Raw genomic sequence first — 19,038 nt, forward strand, 5'->3', positions numbered from 1 at the left:
CTTCTTTGTTGTAGATGGTCACAGGCTTCTTCAGAAAATTCCACCCCACCTCGTGTACAAAAATGTCATCTCACCTCCCAGCCACATTTGAATTCCCTTTCTCTTCATGTAGTAGAATTTTCAGAATATTGTTCTCTGCTTCAAGCAGTAATGTGGTCTGGTCTCTAAGCTAGATTATTTGCAATTCTAATTCAGAAATTTTTTTATTTTCTTTTAGTTGCTGCAGTGATAAGTTTTGTGGCTGGCCAGTGAGCCAAATCAGAGCGCCTGATTCCAAATTTCAGGTTTATCTCTCATTAGCTCTGTACCCTTGTGCAAGTTATTTGACCTAAGCCTTTGGTTCTTAGCTGTGAAATAGAAAATAGTCTGTCTAGTAGTCAAGTCTGAAGATTTTGCAAATGCATACAAAGTGCTTGACACATAGTAGTGATTCATAGCAGTCACTATTATTCTGAATTTTCAAACTGAAGATACACTCAATACCTGAGTCTTATTCTTAATTCTGCTCTATATTTTCCTAGGAAACCTTCTAGACCTCTGAATTTTTAGGTCTTCCCCTCCTACACAGGTCTGAATCGTCAAGCAACTGCTAAGGAATGAAGCAGGAAAAAGTTTCTTACACTTTGAATGATTGGTATAAATGGTATCACCAATAATCCACTCCTTTGCTTACCTAGCCCAGACCAACTGTATGTTAAGAATATTTTAATTACAGGTTTAGTACAAGAGAGTTTGAGGTCTAACACTGCAAACTGTTCCCCTCTCTTCCAGGAGATTGGTCCATTTATAAATTTGACTCAAAGATTCTGACTCTGTACAAATTATTTCTTCTGTGGAAGTTTGGTCACTACTCTCTCCCTTCACTTGAGTTACTTTATATATATATATATATATATATATATATATATACACCAAAATTCCAATCTCCAGTTATCTTCATTTGTTTCATTTTAGTGAATTTAAAATGATGTCTCTTGTCAGTCTGGCATAAAGTGAAAAAAAACTTTTATGTTGTCTGCCTCCTGAGTTTTCCTTCTATCCTGAAATTACCTTCAAGAAAGCTACTCAAAGTTATTGGGATTTCCATTTCAGTGCTTACTGAGTAACTTGTTCCAGCAAGGACACTTGTATGAAAGGGATAGGCACCAGTATGAGGACAGAAGTGGACTTGACCAAGGGAAAAGAGGCAGAGGAAAGAATGAAAATGCAGCTCAAGAGTGTTTCTAAAAGCCCATTTCTTGAGGTATTACACATTACCTTTTCCACATTTCATGAGCAAAAGGTCTTAGTTTATCACCTGATGGTGAAGTATCTTGTTCCAGGACCACCACCATTAGAAGTCATGCTGGGAAACAGCAGCGGTTAGATGATGGGTTTGCTGTTGTTGTTATGATTAATGGAATAGTGGGCTAAAGCATCAATTCAGAATACAAGCATATGCTGAATTATGTATTTACTACTTCTTCAGCAGCAACAGTAGTACCTTTTTCAAAAGTAGAACAGCAAAAAGCTACGAGCCCAGATGTTGTAGGGGTAACTTATGATACAGCTCTCTTTAGAAGTCTCCATTGTTTAAGATCCAATCCAGTTGAGTGGTGATGACCAGTTGATTCTGAGTTTTCTTTTCAAATCATGTATTGCCATTAACATTTTATACTGTTTTCAAGGGTCACATATTCATGTTCTCCCCCAGTTCAAGGCAGTGTGCATTATGTAGCCAAGGGTTATGTAACTACAGTTTCTGGAAATGGTAAACAGCTGAGACTAACCCTAAAAATAAATTCCTCTGGGATTTTTTGTGCAAAAATCCATCTGCCCTCACTGCAGGTTCATCATTATAAAAATCACTGTTTGAATCAAGCCAAGAGACAGAGAAGTCGTTAGACTACCTCCTTTCTGTATTCTTCCTCTAAGCAGCTATGTATAACGCTCTCCACCTGAAAGGGGTTGGGGAGGGACACACACACACTTTATTCTAGGAGCCCTTCCTAATCCTCACTACAAAATGGAAAGAGAAGTCTGGGAAAGGAGAGTTCATGTCTATCAGATTTTGGTAAAGGAGTCATAAGAGCTTTCTACATGTGCTTCTTTATAGCTAGTTCCCACTCCTTCAATGATCACAAGTCATCTTCAGGCCTCAATCCTTTGTTATTTATACCATAGGCTGAGCAGATGTAGATATTCCTTCTTTTAGTTTTGAATAAACAAGGTGGACTTAACCTGGCCTCCAGGTTTATAGGACTGTTTTTTCCTTTGAACATTTCTGTATTTTTTGAATCCAGAGACAACTGAACTAGGGCAGGAAATAGCATGAAAAATACTTAAAAGTGATAAAAATTAATTTGGTCCTGGATGGAAGTTCAAATCTGCTACTCTTCACTGTATTGTTAGGGAAATGTCTGGAGTCTATCACTGGCTAACATTTTCTATTGTAGTTCTTATATTTTCATCTCATTACATAGAGATGAAAATGTGAAGTAAATATTAGAAACAAATATGAACTTTAACTAAGCCACATACAAGGAAAGATTATAGAAATGTCACTTATCAAACAGCACCAAGGGGCACTTCTGCATAAACCAGATAATTGCTAAGGCATACCTCCTCCTACTTTTCAATTAGGGGACTATCATACTCTCCCCCTATCTCAATCAAGGTCAGAGATCATGTATATGCTCCCAACTTTCAACCACTCTCACTTCTATGGAAGAGTTTATATAAAATAGATCAGGAAACAGAATTCATTTTGGCTGGTCAAGGCTTCTTCTTCCCAGGCACAGATAAAAAAATCCACAAACAGAAGCTTATAGCTAAAAGTCCATGACCACCTCAAATACATACTTATCTTGACATGATTCAATATTTTTACTTTGAGAATTCACCCATGTGGAGAACATCAGTATGAAAGCAGTCACTAGTTAAAATTTCCAACTGCACTTTTCACTGTTAACTACAAATTTGGGGGGGGGGGGGTGCTTCTCTTGTGGCTCAGCTGATAAATAATCTGCCTGCAATGTGGGAGACCTGGGTTTGATCCCTGGGTTGGGAAGATCTCTTGGAGAAGGAAAAGGCTACCTACTCCAGTATTCTGGCCTGGAGAATTCAGGGTTGCAGAGTCAGACACAACTGAGCGACTGAACGGAACAAAATTTTTTTAATTTGTTTAAATTCCTCTCTTGGTTAAGTTTTCTGTGGAAAAGGAACATTAACTGGTTAGTGGGCTTAGCTCAAAGCTCTGGAATAAGAACCCATCCAAGGCTTCTCCAATCCACTTGGAAGAAGTGAGGAAGCAAAATTTAAATCATTGAGTATTGACTTTTTATTATTAGTCACTGTTCATAATTTGTTTCAACCAAAAGACAATACACACAGCAGAATCCTAATGCATCCCATGTAAATGTTTACACCCATTTTATTCCTCACTCGCCTCGAAGACTTATCATTTAATTTTAAATTTTTTTTACATCTCAAAAATATGTCTGCAATAATTAGAACTTCATTAGCCATCCCACTTGGAAACAGCCTTTTAATATTTTTACAGTAAAGAAGATGTGATGGGGCTTAATGAAAATGTAACTTACAACATTATGAAAGAAAAGGGACTATACAGGGACACACTGGGAGTTCACAGAGGAAAGAGTTCAGAAGCTCTTTCCCATGAGGCCCCCAAAGAGAAAACAAAAACAAAAATACACAAAGCGCAACAGCAGGTTCCAAAAACAAAACAACAATGAAAAAACCTCCAGTGCTCCATCTGGAAGCCAGAATCAGCCTCCTGGAAGTTTGTGAAACAACTCTGCAAGCTGCTTCAGCCTTTTCTTCTGTTTCAATGTTTCAGGTCCTGGAACCCTGTAGATGGGACCCACTCTCTGCTATTGCTTGAAAAAAGTTATTCACTTCCAGTTCTACAAGCAGCCCCACCCTCCTGAGCGAGAGACAGTCAAAGTGTTTTCAACTTCAGGACTTTCTGAGCTAGTCTCTTTAGTGATCTTCCCAGTTCCCAAACCCAAGAGCACAGACATGTACCACCTCTCCACCAACCACAGAGTACATGAATATCCACTTTTTGCTCTCTAGCTCCCTCTCTGTTTAGGACAGTGGGGATAAGACACATTCACTAGAAAAAAAAATTGACTCATTCAGACTTTCCTTCCCTTAGTTCTCATAGCCCGGTATTTTCCAATGCAGAAGATAATGAAGTTGAGCCTCAAAAACAGTGTCCCCTCATTTCCAACCTCTTACAAGAACATAAACACGGAAAGCATGTTATATGATAGAACACTCAAACCATTAGTGCCAACAGTTTTATCAGTGGGACAGACAAGGGGTACGAGCAACTCTTTAACCTAGCAAGAGGGGAGAATCCTCTCCCAAATGTTATGCTGAGGAATGTTTCTTTAAATGAGAAAGACCTTAAAATGAACAGATGATCACTATACACAGCATGAAGCATTCCATGGCTGTCCAAATCACCTCAAGGTAGAGCACCGGAGCATTGGGGAAGTTTCTTGGGTAGAGCACCCTTCCTACCATTTTTTGAGATTACTTAGACGAATTATCCTTTAGGATTCCTGTGAGGGCAGGGAGGACGTAGAGAATAAAAACTACTCTGGAAGAGGAAGAAAAAATGAGGTAAAAGTGCTTGTGAAATTATCCAAGTAAGTGCATGTAGGCTCAACGGCTTATCACCCTAGAGTTATTAGAACAGCCATGGAAATCACTCTTTCCTCACAATGGCTCTGAAGTTGTAAATCTATCCAAATTTGCTCCCCCTTGAATGGTTTTACTAGGGAAAGAAAGAACTAAAATGTGCAAGTATTGATAGAAAGTAAAAGATCTCTCCTTTAGCAGTGAGGCCAAGTGAGAGGAGAACGAATTCTGATCCTAGAAACTAAGGCACGCTGAAGCTTTCCAAGATCCTATCATTTGAAACAGTCTTCCCAACCATCCGTGTCCTAGGCAAGTCATCTGGCTGCTAGTCCTTCAATATGGTGCTTAGGTTCACTCTCTGGAATCATTTCACATTCTACACAGCACCCTTTGTGTTAAGGCTGATTTTTACTCTGTCTGGACGAACCCATGGATGATCAAATAACTCTACCTCAAAACTACATTCACCCAAGGAGACTTTGTTCTGAGAGTAGCCCCTTTTCCAGCCCCATCAGATAGTGCTGTCTTATAGCATGATCTTCAGCAGATTTCTGAGATTCAGTTTGGTTCAACTAAAGAAACTTGAGCTGGTTAACTATAGATGTGAGAGAGAAAAATAAAGCCTCAACCACAAAAAGGAATGTTAGACAAATTCTATTCAAGAAATCCACCAATATTATGTTAATCCTATCACATTTCACAGCGTTAAATACCCATCCAATGAAATCTGTCTGCAAAGAAACCTTTAAAGGTTACTTTTCATCATACAGGCATAGCAGTTGTCTGAAATGTACACTAGTCCACACTTACTTTACTGAAAACCATGCACAAGATAATATTCTCTTCTTGAGTCAGTCAACCATTTACCCGGTAGAGTAGGTTTCAGCAAATCTTGCTCTTATATACTAAAATAAGACCAGAAAGTTCCCCTATTGGAGCCTTTAGTTCAACTCCTGCTTGTCAAATGTTAGGAATAGTCTAGCATCTGATACAGAGCTAGATTTGACAAGACACTGAAGATCTTCAGTAAAGGCTTGGTGAAATGGAAAGGAAACAATGGATATCTGTACCCAGTTCTAGAATCCAAGCCAAAGCAGTCCTCATACTGTACTCAATACAGTAACATTTGAAAATGTTTTGCGAGCAAGGTGGGCCTGACCTTTCCTTTCCTTCAGCACATCAGAAACAGTGCCTGTGCACCTCAAGGTACATGGCGCATCCAACGTGAGCCACAGCAGAGCCACCTTCCCTCAGGTCAGCAACTCAGTGCTGAGACCGGATGCCACAAGGTCCTTTCTAAAAGCACTAGGCATTCTCACTAGCTCAAGAAGCTCCAGATCACAAGTCTTTGATGTAGATATTCACGAGACTGGCCTCTCAAGAGCAAGACCAACTTCTCAGACTCAGGAAACAATATTCCTACCCTACAGTGTCCCTGAGACTTCCTCTGACAGAGGGGACAAGGAAGCTTCAAGGCTTCGTTCCAACACCATAAAGTACAATATAGGAAATATTTCTTTAACCGTGTGGTCTTTATTTCAGTGCCAGTGTTACAGATACAACACAAATGTTCCAGTTAGAAGAAGGAATTCAAACGGAATGCCAAGGTCCAAGCCAGGCTCAGGAAATAAAAAGGGAGGTTTGGAGTAATGGAGACGATGACTCCAATACGCTCAAGCGTGAGTCAGATACTCACACTTCATATGGGCAAAGGTGCTTTTGTTGAGGAGTCTGTACTTTAGAAGTGGCAAACTCCTCTTTCCACCCATTTACCATAGTTCATCAGGCAAGTTATGGGTTTAGGAGAAACTTTAAAATTTGTGGCAGAAACAGGGGCATTAATAACTATTAATATATCTTTTAGAAGTTGTCCACTTTGCACTTTAAGGGGAATCAGTTTCGAAAATCATGGAGAGAACTCATGACTACAGCTAAAAGAATGGAGAGAAAGGGGAGCTGGAAGAGCCTTGGAAGTTTCTATTACAAATAGAGCACCATAACCTTCATGCCAAATCTCAATACAAGCTCTTCTTAACTGCATCTGTCCAGTGTTTACAAATAACCTCTCAAGGTCTGACCAGTCCTTGGTAACAAACATACATATACATGTGTGTGTCTGTGTATATATACAGCAATGCACAGAAAAGGCTACCAGGAGCCTAATGCCTCTTTCAAACATCGGGGGAACCGGTAGAAAAAGGCATGGCTCCCTCATGTCCACTGTTACATTTCCATTCTGAATGCCAGATGTAAGAAGCGCCTGAAGATGGTAACCCTGCTAGTGAGGAGTAAGTACCCCACCTTGCCCAGTCCACAGAGAAACATGGCAGAAAGAAGGGGCAACTCTTTGCTGCAGAGACAGAGTGAGTGTTTTCTTGTCATGGATTCCAGTCCTCTCCTCCAGACCAGCTGCTTATTTCCTCGGGGGCCCAGGGAATGTTGATTCTGGCTGTAAATGTAGGAGGGGTGGAGAAGTGCGGAAACTGGAGGAGAGGAGGAAGAGTGCAAAGTAGTCTCCAGAAGCAGCCGGCCTCAACAGTGGAGGAGAGGAGATTAGTCTTTAACAATGCTTCAAGGTCAGCAATAACTTTAGGAAAAATCCTCCTCAACAGTTCTCTTCAGTTCCTCATGCCCATGGTACAGTTGGGGGGGACTTGCCAGCGATCACAACCTCCTTCCCAGAGTTCCTTTGATTGAGTGGGATAAGAATGAGAATGGTGCTGGACCTTCATTGCCAGGACTGAGGGGGAAAGTTGTTCACCTCTGCTAGATCTTGCATTGCTGAGCCCTTGTGATTATATGTGAGCTTGATCCGCATTCGCAGCTGTTGCTGAAGAGAGGAAAAGAGGAAAAAAAAAAAATCACACACTGAAATAAAATCTCCAGAATCTGCAGTCTTTTGTTTTGGCCACACTGGGTGGCATGTGGGATGTTAGTTCCCTGACTAGGGATCTAACCCGCATTCTTTGCAGTAGAAGCATGGAGTCTTAACCACTGGACCACCAGGGAAGTCCTACAGACTTCTGATCACAGAAAACACAAATTATTCTGAGGCACAATTGTCTCTTAAAAATGACACACAGGCAAACAACAACAACAACAAACACCTAGTACTGCAGCTACTGGCCAACGTCATGCAGTCAAGTAGAGAAAACGATCTCCAGAATGCAGTGTTGGCTTCGATCCTAGAACCACATTAATGGGACAAACCACTTGGGAGCATTTTCACAGTAACATCTGCTGAGAACTTTTCACAAGGATTCAACCCTTGTATCCAATTTTCTAGAAAAATGAGGTAAACATACTCATCTATTATACTCTACATTCAGATATACTGGATGTTTTGTCTGTAAAACTGACAGTAAATGTGAATATCAACTTGTTTTATTCTCAAGGCATAAAAGAAAAAAAAAAGTTAACCTATGATAACAGGTATATTTTAAGAGAATTCAGTTATACGTGCTGTTTGCTTTATAAGGCAGACTTCAAACATTAATACACTAAGAAAACTTTTACTCTTTGTATCAGATCATCACAAGAATTTGTACTTATGCTTTGGGCAGACAATCAAAATACAGTGGACAGCAGAGGCGAACCAAGGTGTTTTAAGAGGAGGAAATCATACTGGTATTTATGAGACACTACTAGAGATCTCTCAGAAGTCTCTAGAAATCCTCGGAACCATTTTCAAAAACTGCTGAGAACGGGTCAACTGATCAATAAGTGGAGCCGATATACTTCTCTGAGAAGATGTAATAAAATATTGCTTAGTTTCAGGTGTTTGACGTTGTTTTTCATTTGGCTGCCTCATTAAAAATGTCTCCGCTTCTGCTGTGCATACTTAATAATTACCAGAGTAAATGTGAGTATCTGATTCAACCAATGCTCTCAACTCCAGACAACTACTAGTATAAAGACTAAAATGTGTAAGCTTTCCACCCTCACCATGCAAAAAACTAGACCTTTAAGCCTCTCAATAGAGAAACATTTAAATGTGTATTTTAGTAAGATGCCATTAAACCATTTCATGTGTCCAAGCTTCACTTATTGTCTACAAAAGAACAAGGAGGTTAAGACCAGACATTTTAATAGATATCTTTTCTGCTATGAGTGAAAAAAAAAAACTTAAGAGAAACAAAGTAAATTTTATTTTAGGGAAACGCTTATGTCTTGCTCAGATACTCTTTGAATGTGGTACTCACCTTCTGTGGGTTCAGAACTTTAATGACCTGTGTGATGGTCCCCGTGTTAAATGCTGGGACGATGCTGCTGCTAGGAGACAGAAGCTGCAGCTGGAATGTCTGGGAGTAGGGTGGGGGGGAGACAAAGGGCACTCTTCAGAAAATACACTTAATACTATGTCAGCGATGTTAACAAGCCTAGTCATACATCCAGATGATGCTTCAATTAACCGATATACCTACTACTAAATTCTACTTGTTTTCCAGATAATCAGCAATTCCCAGCATGTGGACTATCACTTCATGATATTTATAAAATGCTATTGTTTCTAGCAACGAGCTACCTTCTCCTTTCTGGTAGAAGCAACTTTAGCCAAGCACTTTTCAAAAGGTAAACAAATCTTGTTCTAGTAGCCTCACTGAATAGTAACTGATCAACTATGTAGGTGAAAAAACAAACAAAAAACCCGGGTGCCTGTGGCTAAAAAAAAACTAGAAAGAAATGAAAAGGATTCTAAAAATAGTAAACCAGCACACTAGTCACCAAAAACAAGCCTTCATGCTTTTGTGTATTTGGACGGTTGAGGTCAGGGACTTGAACTTTGTTTTCTAAAGCCTATATAATCTGGAATGTGTCAGGGGTCACTCCTACAAGACGGAGGTGCAGGAGAGGCTGAAAAGAGCCAGCTTGTTCACACGGATGTGAAACACCTTAGGGTCTCCACAATGAAACACCACAAGTCCTAGCAGAAAAATTACGTGCAGAACTAGCCTGTACAGTGAAAGACCTGAAAAAGCAAACACCATAATTTGTTGAGTACTGGTAGATTTGTTTGTGTGTTTACAGGGAAGAGAGATAAAAGTGCTATGAGCAAGATAGGTAAGTCATAGTTAGCCCAGTAAAGTATATATGGCGATATATATATTTATGCCACTAGTTTATAGACTAAGATTTTTTTTTTAATTTCCTAAAGTTTAGTCTCCTAAAATATTGCAAAGGAGAATGAGAGAGAGAGAAAGAGAGAGAAGAGGGGGAGAGGAAGAAGGGAATGGAGGGAGAGAAAAGTGAGAAGGGCAAAGGGGAAAGAAAGGGTGGGAGGGAGGAAAGAAAGAAGGGAGGAAGGTCCATGGTATACCTACACTGGGACTTATAAGTCTACTGTCAAGAATTACATAAACTACCATTTGTTTGTTTACATTTAATTAATATTAGATGCCATCAACTATAATCCACACCATTATTTTATACACCACTGAGAGAAAGGCTGCCAATGAAACTATGACAAGAGCATCATTCAAAATATACCCCATACTGATGAAAACTATCTGCAGGGCAGGGATGGCGATACCAATGTAGAGAACAAATCTGTGGACCCAGGGAGGCAAGAAGAGGGCGGGAAGCATTGAGAGAGCAGTACTGACATATATACACTACCATATATAAAGCAGACAGCTAGCGGCAAGCTGCTGAAGAGCACAGGGAGTTTCGCTTGGTGCTCTGTGATGACCTAGATGGGTGGAGTGAGGGGAGGGTGAGAGGGAAGCTCAAGACAGAGGGGATATATGCATACTTATAGCCAATTCACGTCCTTATACAGCAGAAACTAACGCAACACTGTAAAGCAATTATACTCCAATTAAAACATTAGAAAAAAAATAAAATGTACCTCAATCTCAGAAGTAACAAAAAGCAAAATCAGTATTAGTAGTCTATGAAATACAATGTTTTGAAGTTCCACATACATCACAATATGCAAATAGGCATTGTATAGTACAGCACCAAGAATAAGGTCATGCTTTAAAGCAGAGGGGGTATGCGTTAAAGTGGCAACCTAAAGTAATAAAAAGTATAAAACCCTAATTTGTAGAAGCTAACAAACACATGAAAAGAGCTTAAGACAAGACAGTACCTGGCACATAAAACTCATTTATTCCTCAAAGAAACCCTATGAAGTAGATATCATGATGACCAGGCCCCCTTTGCAAATAAAGAAACTGAGGCATAATGATGAAGTAAGCTGCTTAATGTCATACAATTAGTATTGAAACCACTAACTCTATTGCTTCTAAAACATCTACATTTTTCTAACTCCTAAAAATGGAAGTAAAGACAGATGCAAAGGCAGCAGTAACCACAAATAAAAGGTCTTCAATTTCCAAAACTGTGTTGTCTGAATGTCATACCTCACAAGTGACTGAAAAGATTCATTTAGGCTAATCTATCCCAGGGGTTGGTAAAATATGGTCCATAGGCCAAGAATGAACCCACACCTGTTTTTGCAAGTGTTTCACTGGAACAGAGCCATGTGCCTTTATGTATCATCGCAGTACTGGCACTTCGACAGCATATAGCCTAAAATACTTACTATCTCATCATTTACAGATAAATCTTGCCCACTCTTCATTCTGAATTCTCCTTTTTCAAAACTTTTCATAATTCAACAATGAACATAAACACTCCTTAAACTAAGAACTGGTATAAACAAAACTTCAATTTACAGAAGCAAGCAGTCATTGCATCAATAGTTAGCTAGATGTTAATGAAGGAGGAATGCTTCTCTCACACTATCAAGAGACAAAAGCTTTAAATTCTGATCCAGTGACTAGAAGAGAATACCAAATACATGAAGTCTCTCATCTTGATTGAACTTTAATTCCATGTTAGAATTTCTGTTTCTTAGGTCTTCACCACTGTATTACTGAAACCCAATCTATCCTCAATACCCTGAGCATTAATGAACCACCTTGTAGAATTCTACTCTCTAACTACTTTTAGACTGTACTTCCTTTATCCTATAATACTAATTGTAAGAATATTTATGACTAAGCAAAAGTATTCATTAAAAATGACATGCTCCAATGGATCATAACAGTTACATTACTGTTAGTTTGAGTTGAATCTGCAAATTTAATCTCTAGGCACTAAAATATATCCCTTACCAAAAGCATAAAAAAAATAAACAATTTTTAATTCAAGGATAAAGGCCAAGAAGACAATTCTAGTACCTTTGGTACTGCAGCCTGGAAAACAAAGTCCGTCATGTCCAGCTCTGTGCTGTTGGAGGCCTGTATCGTGATCACGGTGACACTGGGGTTGGTGTTGGACCGTTCAAAGGTGAACTCAATCTTCAAGCCGTTCTTGCTGTATGCTGTGATGGAGGGGATGCCTGGGAGAGCACAGGAACGTCAGTCGAGCTGCAGTCAGCCTAAGGCTTGCCAAATCACTACCTCCTTTCTTCAACAACTACTTCTCATAGGTCTAATGATGATAACACCAGTAACGGTACCTGTAGCAATGTCATTGAAGAGAGGCTGTGATGAAAGCCCATCCAACAAGAAGGGGGGCTGGGATATCTGTGGGACTGAGGCAGGGGCAGGAGCAGCAGCTGGAGCACCTAAATGACACATCCCACAGTTAAGTCAATCTTAGCTGACAAATCCCACCAAGAGAACACTTAAGAAAATTACCACGATCCCAAATTAAGGGGAGGAGGCTTTAAACAATTTGCAATAAGCATGAACCATAAAAATAAAGAATTAAAAATTTCAAATACTTTAAAATGAGTAACTTCTGTTCACTAAAAAATATCATCAAAAAAATGGACCAAAGGCAGAAGAAAGTGTATGCTACAAAATAACAAATGGATGAGTATCTAAAACTATAAATACCTTCTACAAGTCAATAAAGATAACCCAATTTAAAAGTGGTAAGAGAAATGTACAAGCAAAGAAAAAAAAAGAGAAATGTACAAGCAATTCACAGAAGAAATATGAATGAAAAGGGAATATTACGAAAAGAGATGCTCAAATTTATGAGTAATGAGGAAAGGGAATTTACAACCACTATGAGGTGCTACTTCACATCCCCCCAGCGTGGTAAATATTTCAGTGTCTGATAACACCAGATACTGGTAAGACTATGGAGCAATGGGGAATTCTAATCTCTGCCATAGGGTTGTAAACTGGAGAACAATTTGGCAGTAGCAGAGTTGAATACAGGCTTTCCTGGTGGATCAGCAGTAAAAAATCCTCCTGCAACGGAGGTGATGTGGGTTGGATCCCTGAGTCAGGAAGATGCTCTGGAGAAGGAAATGGCAATTCACTCCAGTCTTCTTGCCTGAGAAATACTATGGACAGAGGAGCTACAGTCCATGGGGTCGCCAAAGAGTCAGACACAACTTGGCAACTAAACAACAACAGAGTATACCTTTAAACTAAAGGTATCAACTGAAAAACTAACAAAATTTCAGGCTGGATAAGACTTTGCTGTGAGGGGCTATCTTGTGCACTGTAGGATTCAGCACTACTGGCATCCTCTCAGTTCTGACAACCAAAAGTATCTTCAGACACTGCCAATCCCTGGTGGGCAAAATCTCCCCCAGTTGAGATCCACTGCCTTTCTTAGGAATGCTTTGATTCTTGCATATTTACCAGGGAGACATATACAGGAAGTGTGCAGGGCAAGATAATTTCTAACAATGAAACTCTAGAAACAATCAAAATGTTCACCATCAAAATAATGGGTAAGTAAATTGTGGTAGACTGACAAAATAAGATACCATTCATTGTCTGTTGTTGTTTTTTAGTCATTAAGTCATGTCTTTGCAAAGAGTCAAGTCTTTGCAACCCCATGAACTGTAGCCCACCAGGCTCCTCTGTCCATGGGATTTCCCAGGCAAGAATACCGGAGTGGGTTGCCATTTCCTTCTCCAATGCGTGAAAGTGAAAAGTGACAGTGAAGTCGCTCAGTCATGTCCAACTCTTAGCGACCTCGTGGACTGCAGCCTACCAGGCTTCTCCGTCCATGGGATTTTCCAGGCACAAGTACTGGAGTGGGGTGCCATTGCCTTCTCTGTTTCAACTGTTAGGGTATTCTTAAAAATATGTAATATTTATGACTATACAGTGAAATTCATAGACATTGAGGAAAAGGTTAGTAACATTTACCAAGTGCCTACTATGTGTCATGCATGCACTAAGTCACTATTCCTCACAAATACCCTATGATGATAAAAATCATTATTTTAAACAGATTCAGAAAGAGTAAGCCTAACTTAACTGAGCCCAAGAATGTAAACCCAAAATAAATTTGGGCAAATATATGTAATAACAATATTTACTGAGGCATCAGTTATGATAAGAAAAATCTGGAAACAAGCAAAATGCCCAATAGTAAGGAACTGAATAAATAATAGTTAAACTTATCAAAATATTAGACAACCATTCAAAATTATAATTGTGAAGATTATACACTAACATGAAAATGCTAATATGTTAATAAGTAAAGCATATAATCTATACACTGTGCTTTGGTTTTTTGTTTGTTTGGCCTCGCTACACAGCCTGTGAGATCCTAGTTCCCTGACAAGGGATTGAACCCGGGCAGTGAAAGCACAAGAGTCTTAACCACTGGGCTGCCAGGAAGGTCCCCATGCACTATGTTTTAAACATGGGGTTGTTCTTGCTTTTCCATATATCCAGGACAGCTTTGGTATCCCAGAATTTGAAACTGACTGTGAATGGCCCTAAGCACATGACAAGCAATATTCTGAAATTTTGTTAAGACATAAATATAAACCATAAGTTCTGGGAGGCAGTTATGTTAGGAAAAAACTGTTAAGCCTGTGATAGCCAGTTTAGATAAGCACCCTACATCCTTACCTATAGCCGTTTTCCATTCAAGGTCATGTATACTGTAACTCTCCATCCACTTCACTTTTAGAGAAGTCACTTAAGACAGAAATTATATGCTACAGTGATATCCTTGGATTCTCCTGATCTCCTATGTTTACAGTATCTCTGAATACACTAATTATAAATGTCTACTATATGCAAATAAAGATAAGATATCCCCAAATGAAAAGCTATGCTTGAATATTATAATCCTGGATAATTTTATCCTTCCATTGCTTTAACACAAAGGAGAAAGAAAGGGGGGAGAGGGAAGGAGGAAAACAGGTTAACATCTTTCCACTCTCCACAAATGGCCACGGCTCTTGGAAACTAACCATGAGTACAAAGAATCCTAAGAAAAATTAATGTATTTCTTGGGACATGCTTCTTTTCTAGCCTGAGACTGTCCTTTCTGTCTTAAAACACTGTGAGTAATTTACTCTCCAAAAATTAAAAATTAGACTTTGAGGAATCTTTATGAATTACCTGTATAGTATTAGTATGGCAACATAGCCCAGATGTTGTGAAGATTCTTGCTTTTTTTCACTTACCCTCTCCCATCTTCAACTGTCTCATGTGCTAGACAGAAAGTCTACATTCAATGTAGTTTTTCCCTAAGCCCTTATCCCTGGAAAAGTGAGAAATTAACTCTAGTCTGGCCTCACCTGTAAGGTTGATGTCTCCCAGCAAATCAAGAAGCTCTCCACCAGCAGAAGCTGGTTTGCTTGTAGGTGCAGTTGGAATAACAGGTGTTATGTCATTTCCTCCCAACAAATCCAATAAATCATTGGCCTAAACAAGGAAATAATATCTTATTCATTGTCACTGTCTAATCTGTCATCTAACACAAAGCCCTTTCAATACTTAAAAATAGGGAACAGAATTATCAATCAACCCAGGAAGACTGAAGGGAATCACCTAAGAGATAGGATCTAAGCAACCAAAAGATCATGAGGATAAGCAAGGGAAAAGCTACCTGGCTGGTGGGCTGTGGCCCAGAGGGCGGTGGCTTTGTCTCTAGAGGAGTTGGGTCTGTCTCTCCGTTTGTCTGTACAATCTCAGTAGGGCCATTTGTGGTCACTTTCTCCATGACAGGCATTCTCTCAAGCAGGGCAGACCTGGAAGAATCTGAAGTGGTTAAATTCTAGGCAGTTAACCTAGATTCCCTACCCAAAACAATCACTGTTAACTATACTCCAGCCAAATGTGGAGAGACATCTCCCCTCCTCACATCCCAACACATATACTAAAATAGAAGCTGGATTACAAGAATACATGACCTACATTCCTGATTGGATTAAGGGCAGGCAGGAAACCCTGAATGGACAAACTGTCCATCCAAATCCCGAGAGCCTGAGAGTTCTCAGTGACAGAGAAAATGGAATGAAAGAAAGGTAAACACAAGTACATATTAGCAGTTTCCAATCAAGAAGATACTGCACAACAGAAAGGGGAAAAAAGATACACACAATGGTAATAGTAATGATATCTCAATGAGATTCTCCTGAGATAAAACAACTCTCACTTCTTCACCAAATAAAATGGAAATGAATAAAACTTTCCTTACCAAGAGGAAGGGGAAAAGGGGACTAAAAGAACACAGTTCGCTTATTTCTTTAGAGGCTAGGCAGAACAGAAGACGAACAAAACACAATTAGCCAAGCAGTGAGAACTGAACAGGGTTGTGAAGTCCCACCAATAAAGCATGAGTGATGAAACTCCTTTACAGGTTACCATGACAAAGTGTTCGGGAGGCTAAGAGGCACATGCACTGTTTCGTTTCTTTTACTTACCTCATATGGTCATATTTCTTAAAAAGTGCATTATATTCTACTGCCCTCTGCTGGAGTTCCACATCAATGCTGCTTCCATAGATGGAAACCACTTTCTTAATTCGGCTTTGGGATAAAATGACAAACAAATTCAAACATACAAAAGAAAATACATAAACAAAAAGAAAGAATAGTGTTTAAAACAGAGGTTTCTGGTTAAAATTTTGAAGTGTTCATCTTTTCTTAACGTACATAATTTTTCAAAAACAAAAGACCTTTCCTTTACAGTCATCTAGCGGATCGCTCAAGACCATCAGAATTTATTCAAGTTCTAATGCTAGATTTTGTCTGTTGAATATCTCATATCCTAAAATTTGATAAACAAAAGTACCAATTGTTAATTTGCTACAAAACAATAAATTTATAGTGTTCATTCCCTTCTTTAATAACTTTACAGTAATAAGCTTTTATCAATAAAAGGGTCATAGCATCAGACTTTTATAAGCAAAGTGTCATTGCCTAACACCAAATTCTTATACTTCACAATTTAAACGGTAAAAATTATCATTCTTCATGAGGCTTTACACTAAAAACAAAAGCAGAAGGTCTGAGAGAACCAAGTTTGTATTAAACACGCTTGGCTGGGAAACTGACCCAAGAATTGAGTTTCATTCAAAACCGTGCTTTTAAAAAAAAAGCAAAATTTAAAGATTTAAACACCAAAATTATTTTCTTCCAATTCAGATATCTCAAGATTATAATAAACCAGAACCCTTACATGGGAAAATAACTTCAGTACTTTAAAAAAGAAAACAGGCATCAGATACCTGATTTTAAAAACATTAGGTTTTACCTTCAAATTAAGCAGTGGTGGGATGAAGGGATGACAGGGAGCAAAGTATAGATATAATAAGGATTAACCATAAAGTGATGACTGTTATTGAGGAATAACAGGTATAGGCAGTTGATTTTACTATTCTACTTTTGCCTTTGCTTGAAATTTCCCAAAATAAAAGTTTTTAAAATGACAAAACATGTTCACCCTACTTTTTCTCCATACTCACTTTACAGTACAGGTGAATCGAGTAGAAAGCTTCATAATGGCAGTGAGGGCATAACCTCGTGTCACAGAGGTGGACATATTAGATATTAAGACACTTTCTAAAATATCCAACACTTCATCCTCTGTTACCTGGGGAGAAAAAATGGAAACATGACACTCTCACTTTTTAGCCAGGAGGCAAGAGAAACAATGTAAGTCAATATGATGGGGGTGGGGAGAGGGTCCTAAAGGTGGTTTTCAAATCTCACAATGGCCCAGTAGGTTCCAACTGAAAAATGAACAAGTTTTCCAATGAATCTATAATTCTGCCATTGCTTCTTTAAAAGGTTTTCAAGGAACTGACTTCAACTCATTAAACACTACTCTTAAAACCAAAAACACTGTCTTCCCTTTTCTTAACAAAGAGTGACAAAGGGTACCTGAATAGGCTCTTCCTCTTCACATTGGCCAGATACAAGAAGATCTCCATATTCACCTATACACCATGCAGCAACTTGCACCAAAGGTTGCTGTCAAAAGAAAGTCACAGTTGGTCAAAGATTTTTATCCTTTAAAGGATTAATACAAATCATAGGTCATCCAACCATAAAGGTCACAACTGAAGCACCTCTAAGAGTGACAGTAATAAGAACATATCAGAAAAATAAAGGCAATTTCCCCCCTTAAAGTAAAAGTACTTACCTGAGAATAATCACCAAGAATTGCTTTGTACAAGCGCTGGACAGTATAGGCATGCATCTCCACACTATTGGTTATTAACTGGATCAAGTTGGGAACGGCATCATCACGAACATAACTTCCTGCCTAAAAGGAAATGCAGACAGTTACCCCAAGAAACACACGGTAATAAGAAAAGTCAGCTAGTAGTGTTGTTGCTCAGAGGAGACTACTACAAAACACCCTCCAAGATAAAGCTGTTTCCAATTCTCATGTTGAGAAGCAGCTCAAATTTCAAAGTCGTATTTAAATGAATATTCTAAGTTCTAAGGTTTCATAAAAAGATAAAATCTTCCCTTTGTCCAAAGTAAAATTAAAATACAAAGGTTTAGAACTTCAAGAATGGCCCTTTCTACTCAAAATAGATAGTCTACTAACGCAAAACTGTAAGAAATACATTTACTGGGAACTTTCTTAATTACAACAACTTCTTCCTTCCCACAACTGCTCAACACAGGTGTTAAAAGGATACAAGCTGGCTATGGTAGTCACACTACTCTGGGGGAAGGAGAAAGGGCTGTATATTAACAGTTCAAAAAGGCTTAATAAAGTAAGATAAAACTGAAATAAACAGTAACTTTCTAAAAATCAGAATTTCTTTAAAACATAACAGTCCTTCAAAAACTAGAGTTTATAAATACAGAACCAATATGTAGCCCCAGGAACGGGAAGTATTTTTTATTTCATTATCCACACCTCAAAACAAAAACAAAAACAAAAATGATCTCTTTATTGTCCTGTTGACAAATGGAATCTGAGATTTACCACCATGGAGACAAAGTAAAGCTATTTAACCTATGAGGAAACTAAATTTTGGCCTCACAAGAGCATTATGGTAACCAAGCTGCAGGGGATATACAAACTGTGGAAGCTGTGCCCACCTTGGTCAACCTCCCATTATTGGATAGAAGACTGGATCTGATTTACAGGACCAAGACCTGGCCTACACACGTGTACTTTGAAGATGAAACAGAAAAAGACA

General features: G+C 38.8%; 1 protein-coding gene across 2 annotated transcripts in view; it reads right to left on the reverse strand.

Annotated features, from left to right (window-relative positions):
• Positions 1-3,295: 3,295 nt before the first annotated feature.
• The window catches only part of AP1G1 (adaptor related protein complex 1 subunit gamma 1), a 76,780-nt gene continuing 61,037 nt past the window's right edge, over positions 3,296-19,038 (reverse strand). For both annotated transcript variants that reach the window (XM_020901831.2, XM_070451058.1), the window contains exons 14-23: positions 18,021-18,143; positions 17,759-17,848; positions 17,341-17,468; positions 16,298-16,402; positions 15,481-15,622; positions 15,170-15,296; positions 12,119-12,226; positions 11,838-11,998; positions 8,853-8,951; positions 3,296-7,480 (exon numbers count right to left, since the gene is read on the reverse strand). In XM_020901831.2, coding sequence (XP_020757490.1) covers positions 7,379-7,480; positions 8,853-8,951; positions 11,838-11,998; positions 12,119-12,226; positions 15,170-15,296; positions 15,481-15,622; positions 16,298-16,402; positions 17,341-17,468; positions 17,759-17,848; positions 18,021-18,143 — 1,185 coding nt within the window. In that variant the 3' untranslated portion in view covers positions 3,296-7,378. The remainder of the gene's footprint in view (positions 7,481-8,852; positions 8,952-11,837; positions 11,999-12,118; positions 12,227-15,169; positions 15,297-15,480; positions 15,623-16,297; positions 16,403-17,340; positions 17,469-17,758; positions 17,849-18,020; positions 18,144-19,038) is intronic.

Source organism: Odocoileus virginianus, chromosome 20 (assembly GCF_023699985.2).
Source record: "Odocoileus virginianus isolate 20LAN1187 ecotype Illinois chromosome 20, Ovbor_1.2, whole genome shotgun sequence".
Lineage (NCBI taxonomy): Eukaryota > Metazoa > Chordata > Mammalia > Artiodactyla > Cervidae > Odocoileus > Odocoileus virginianus.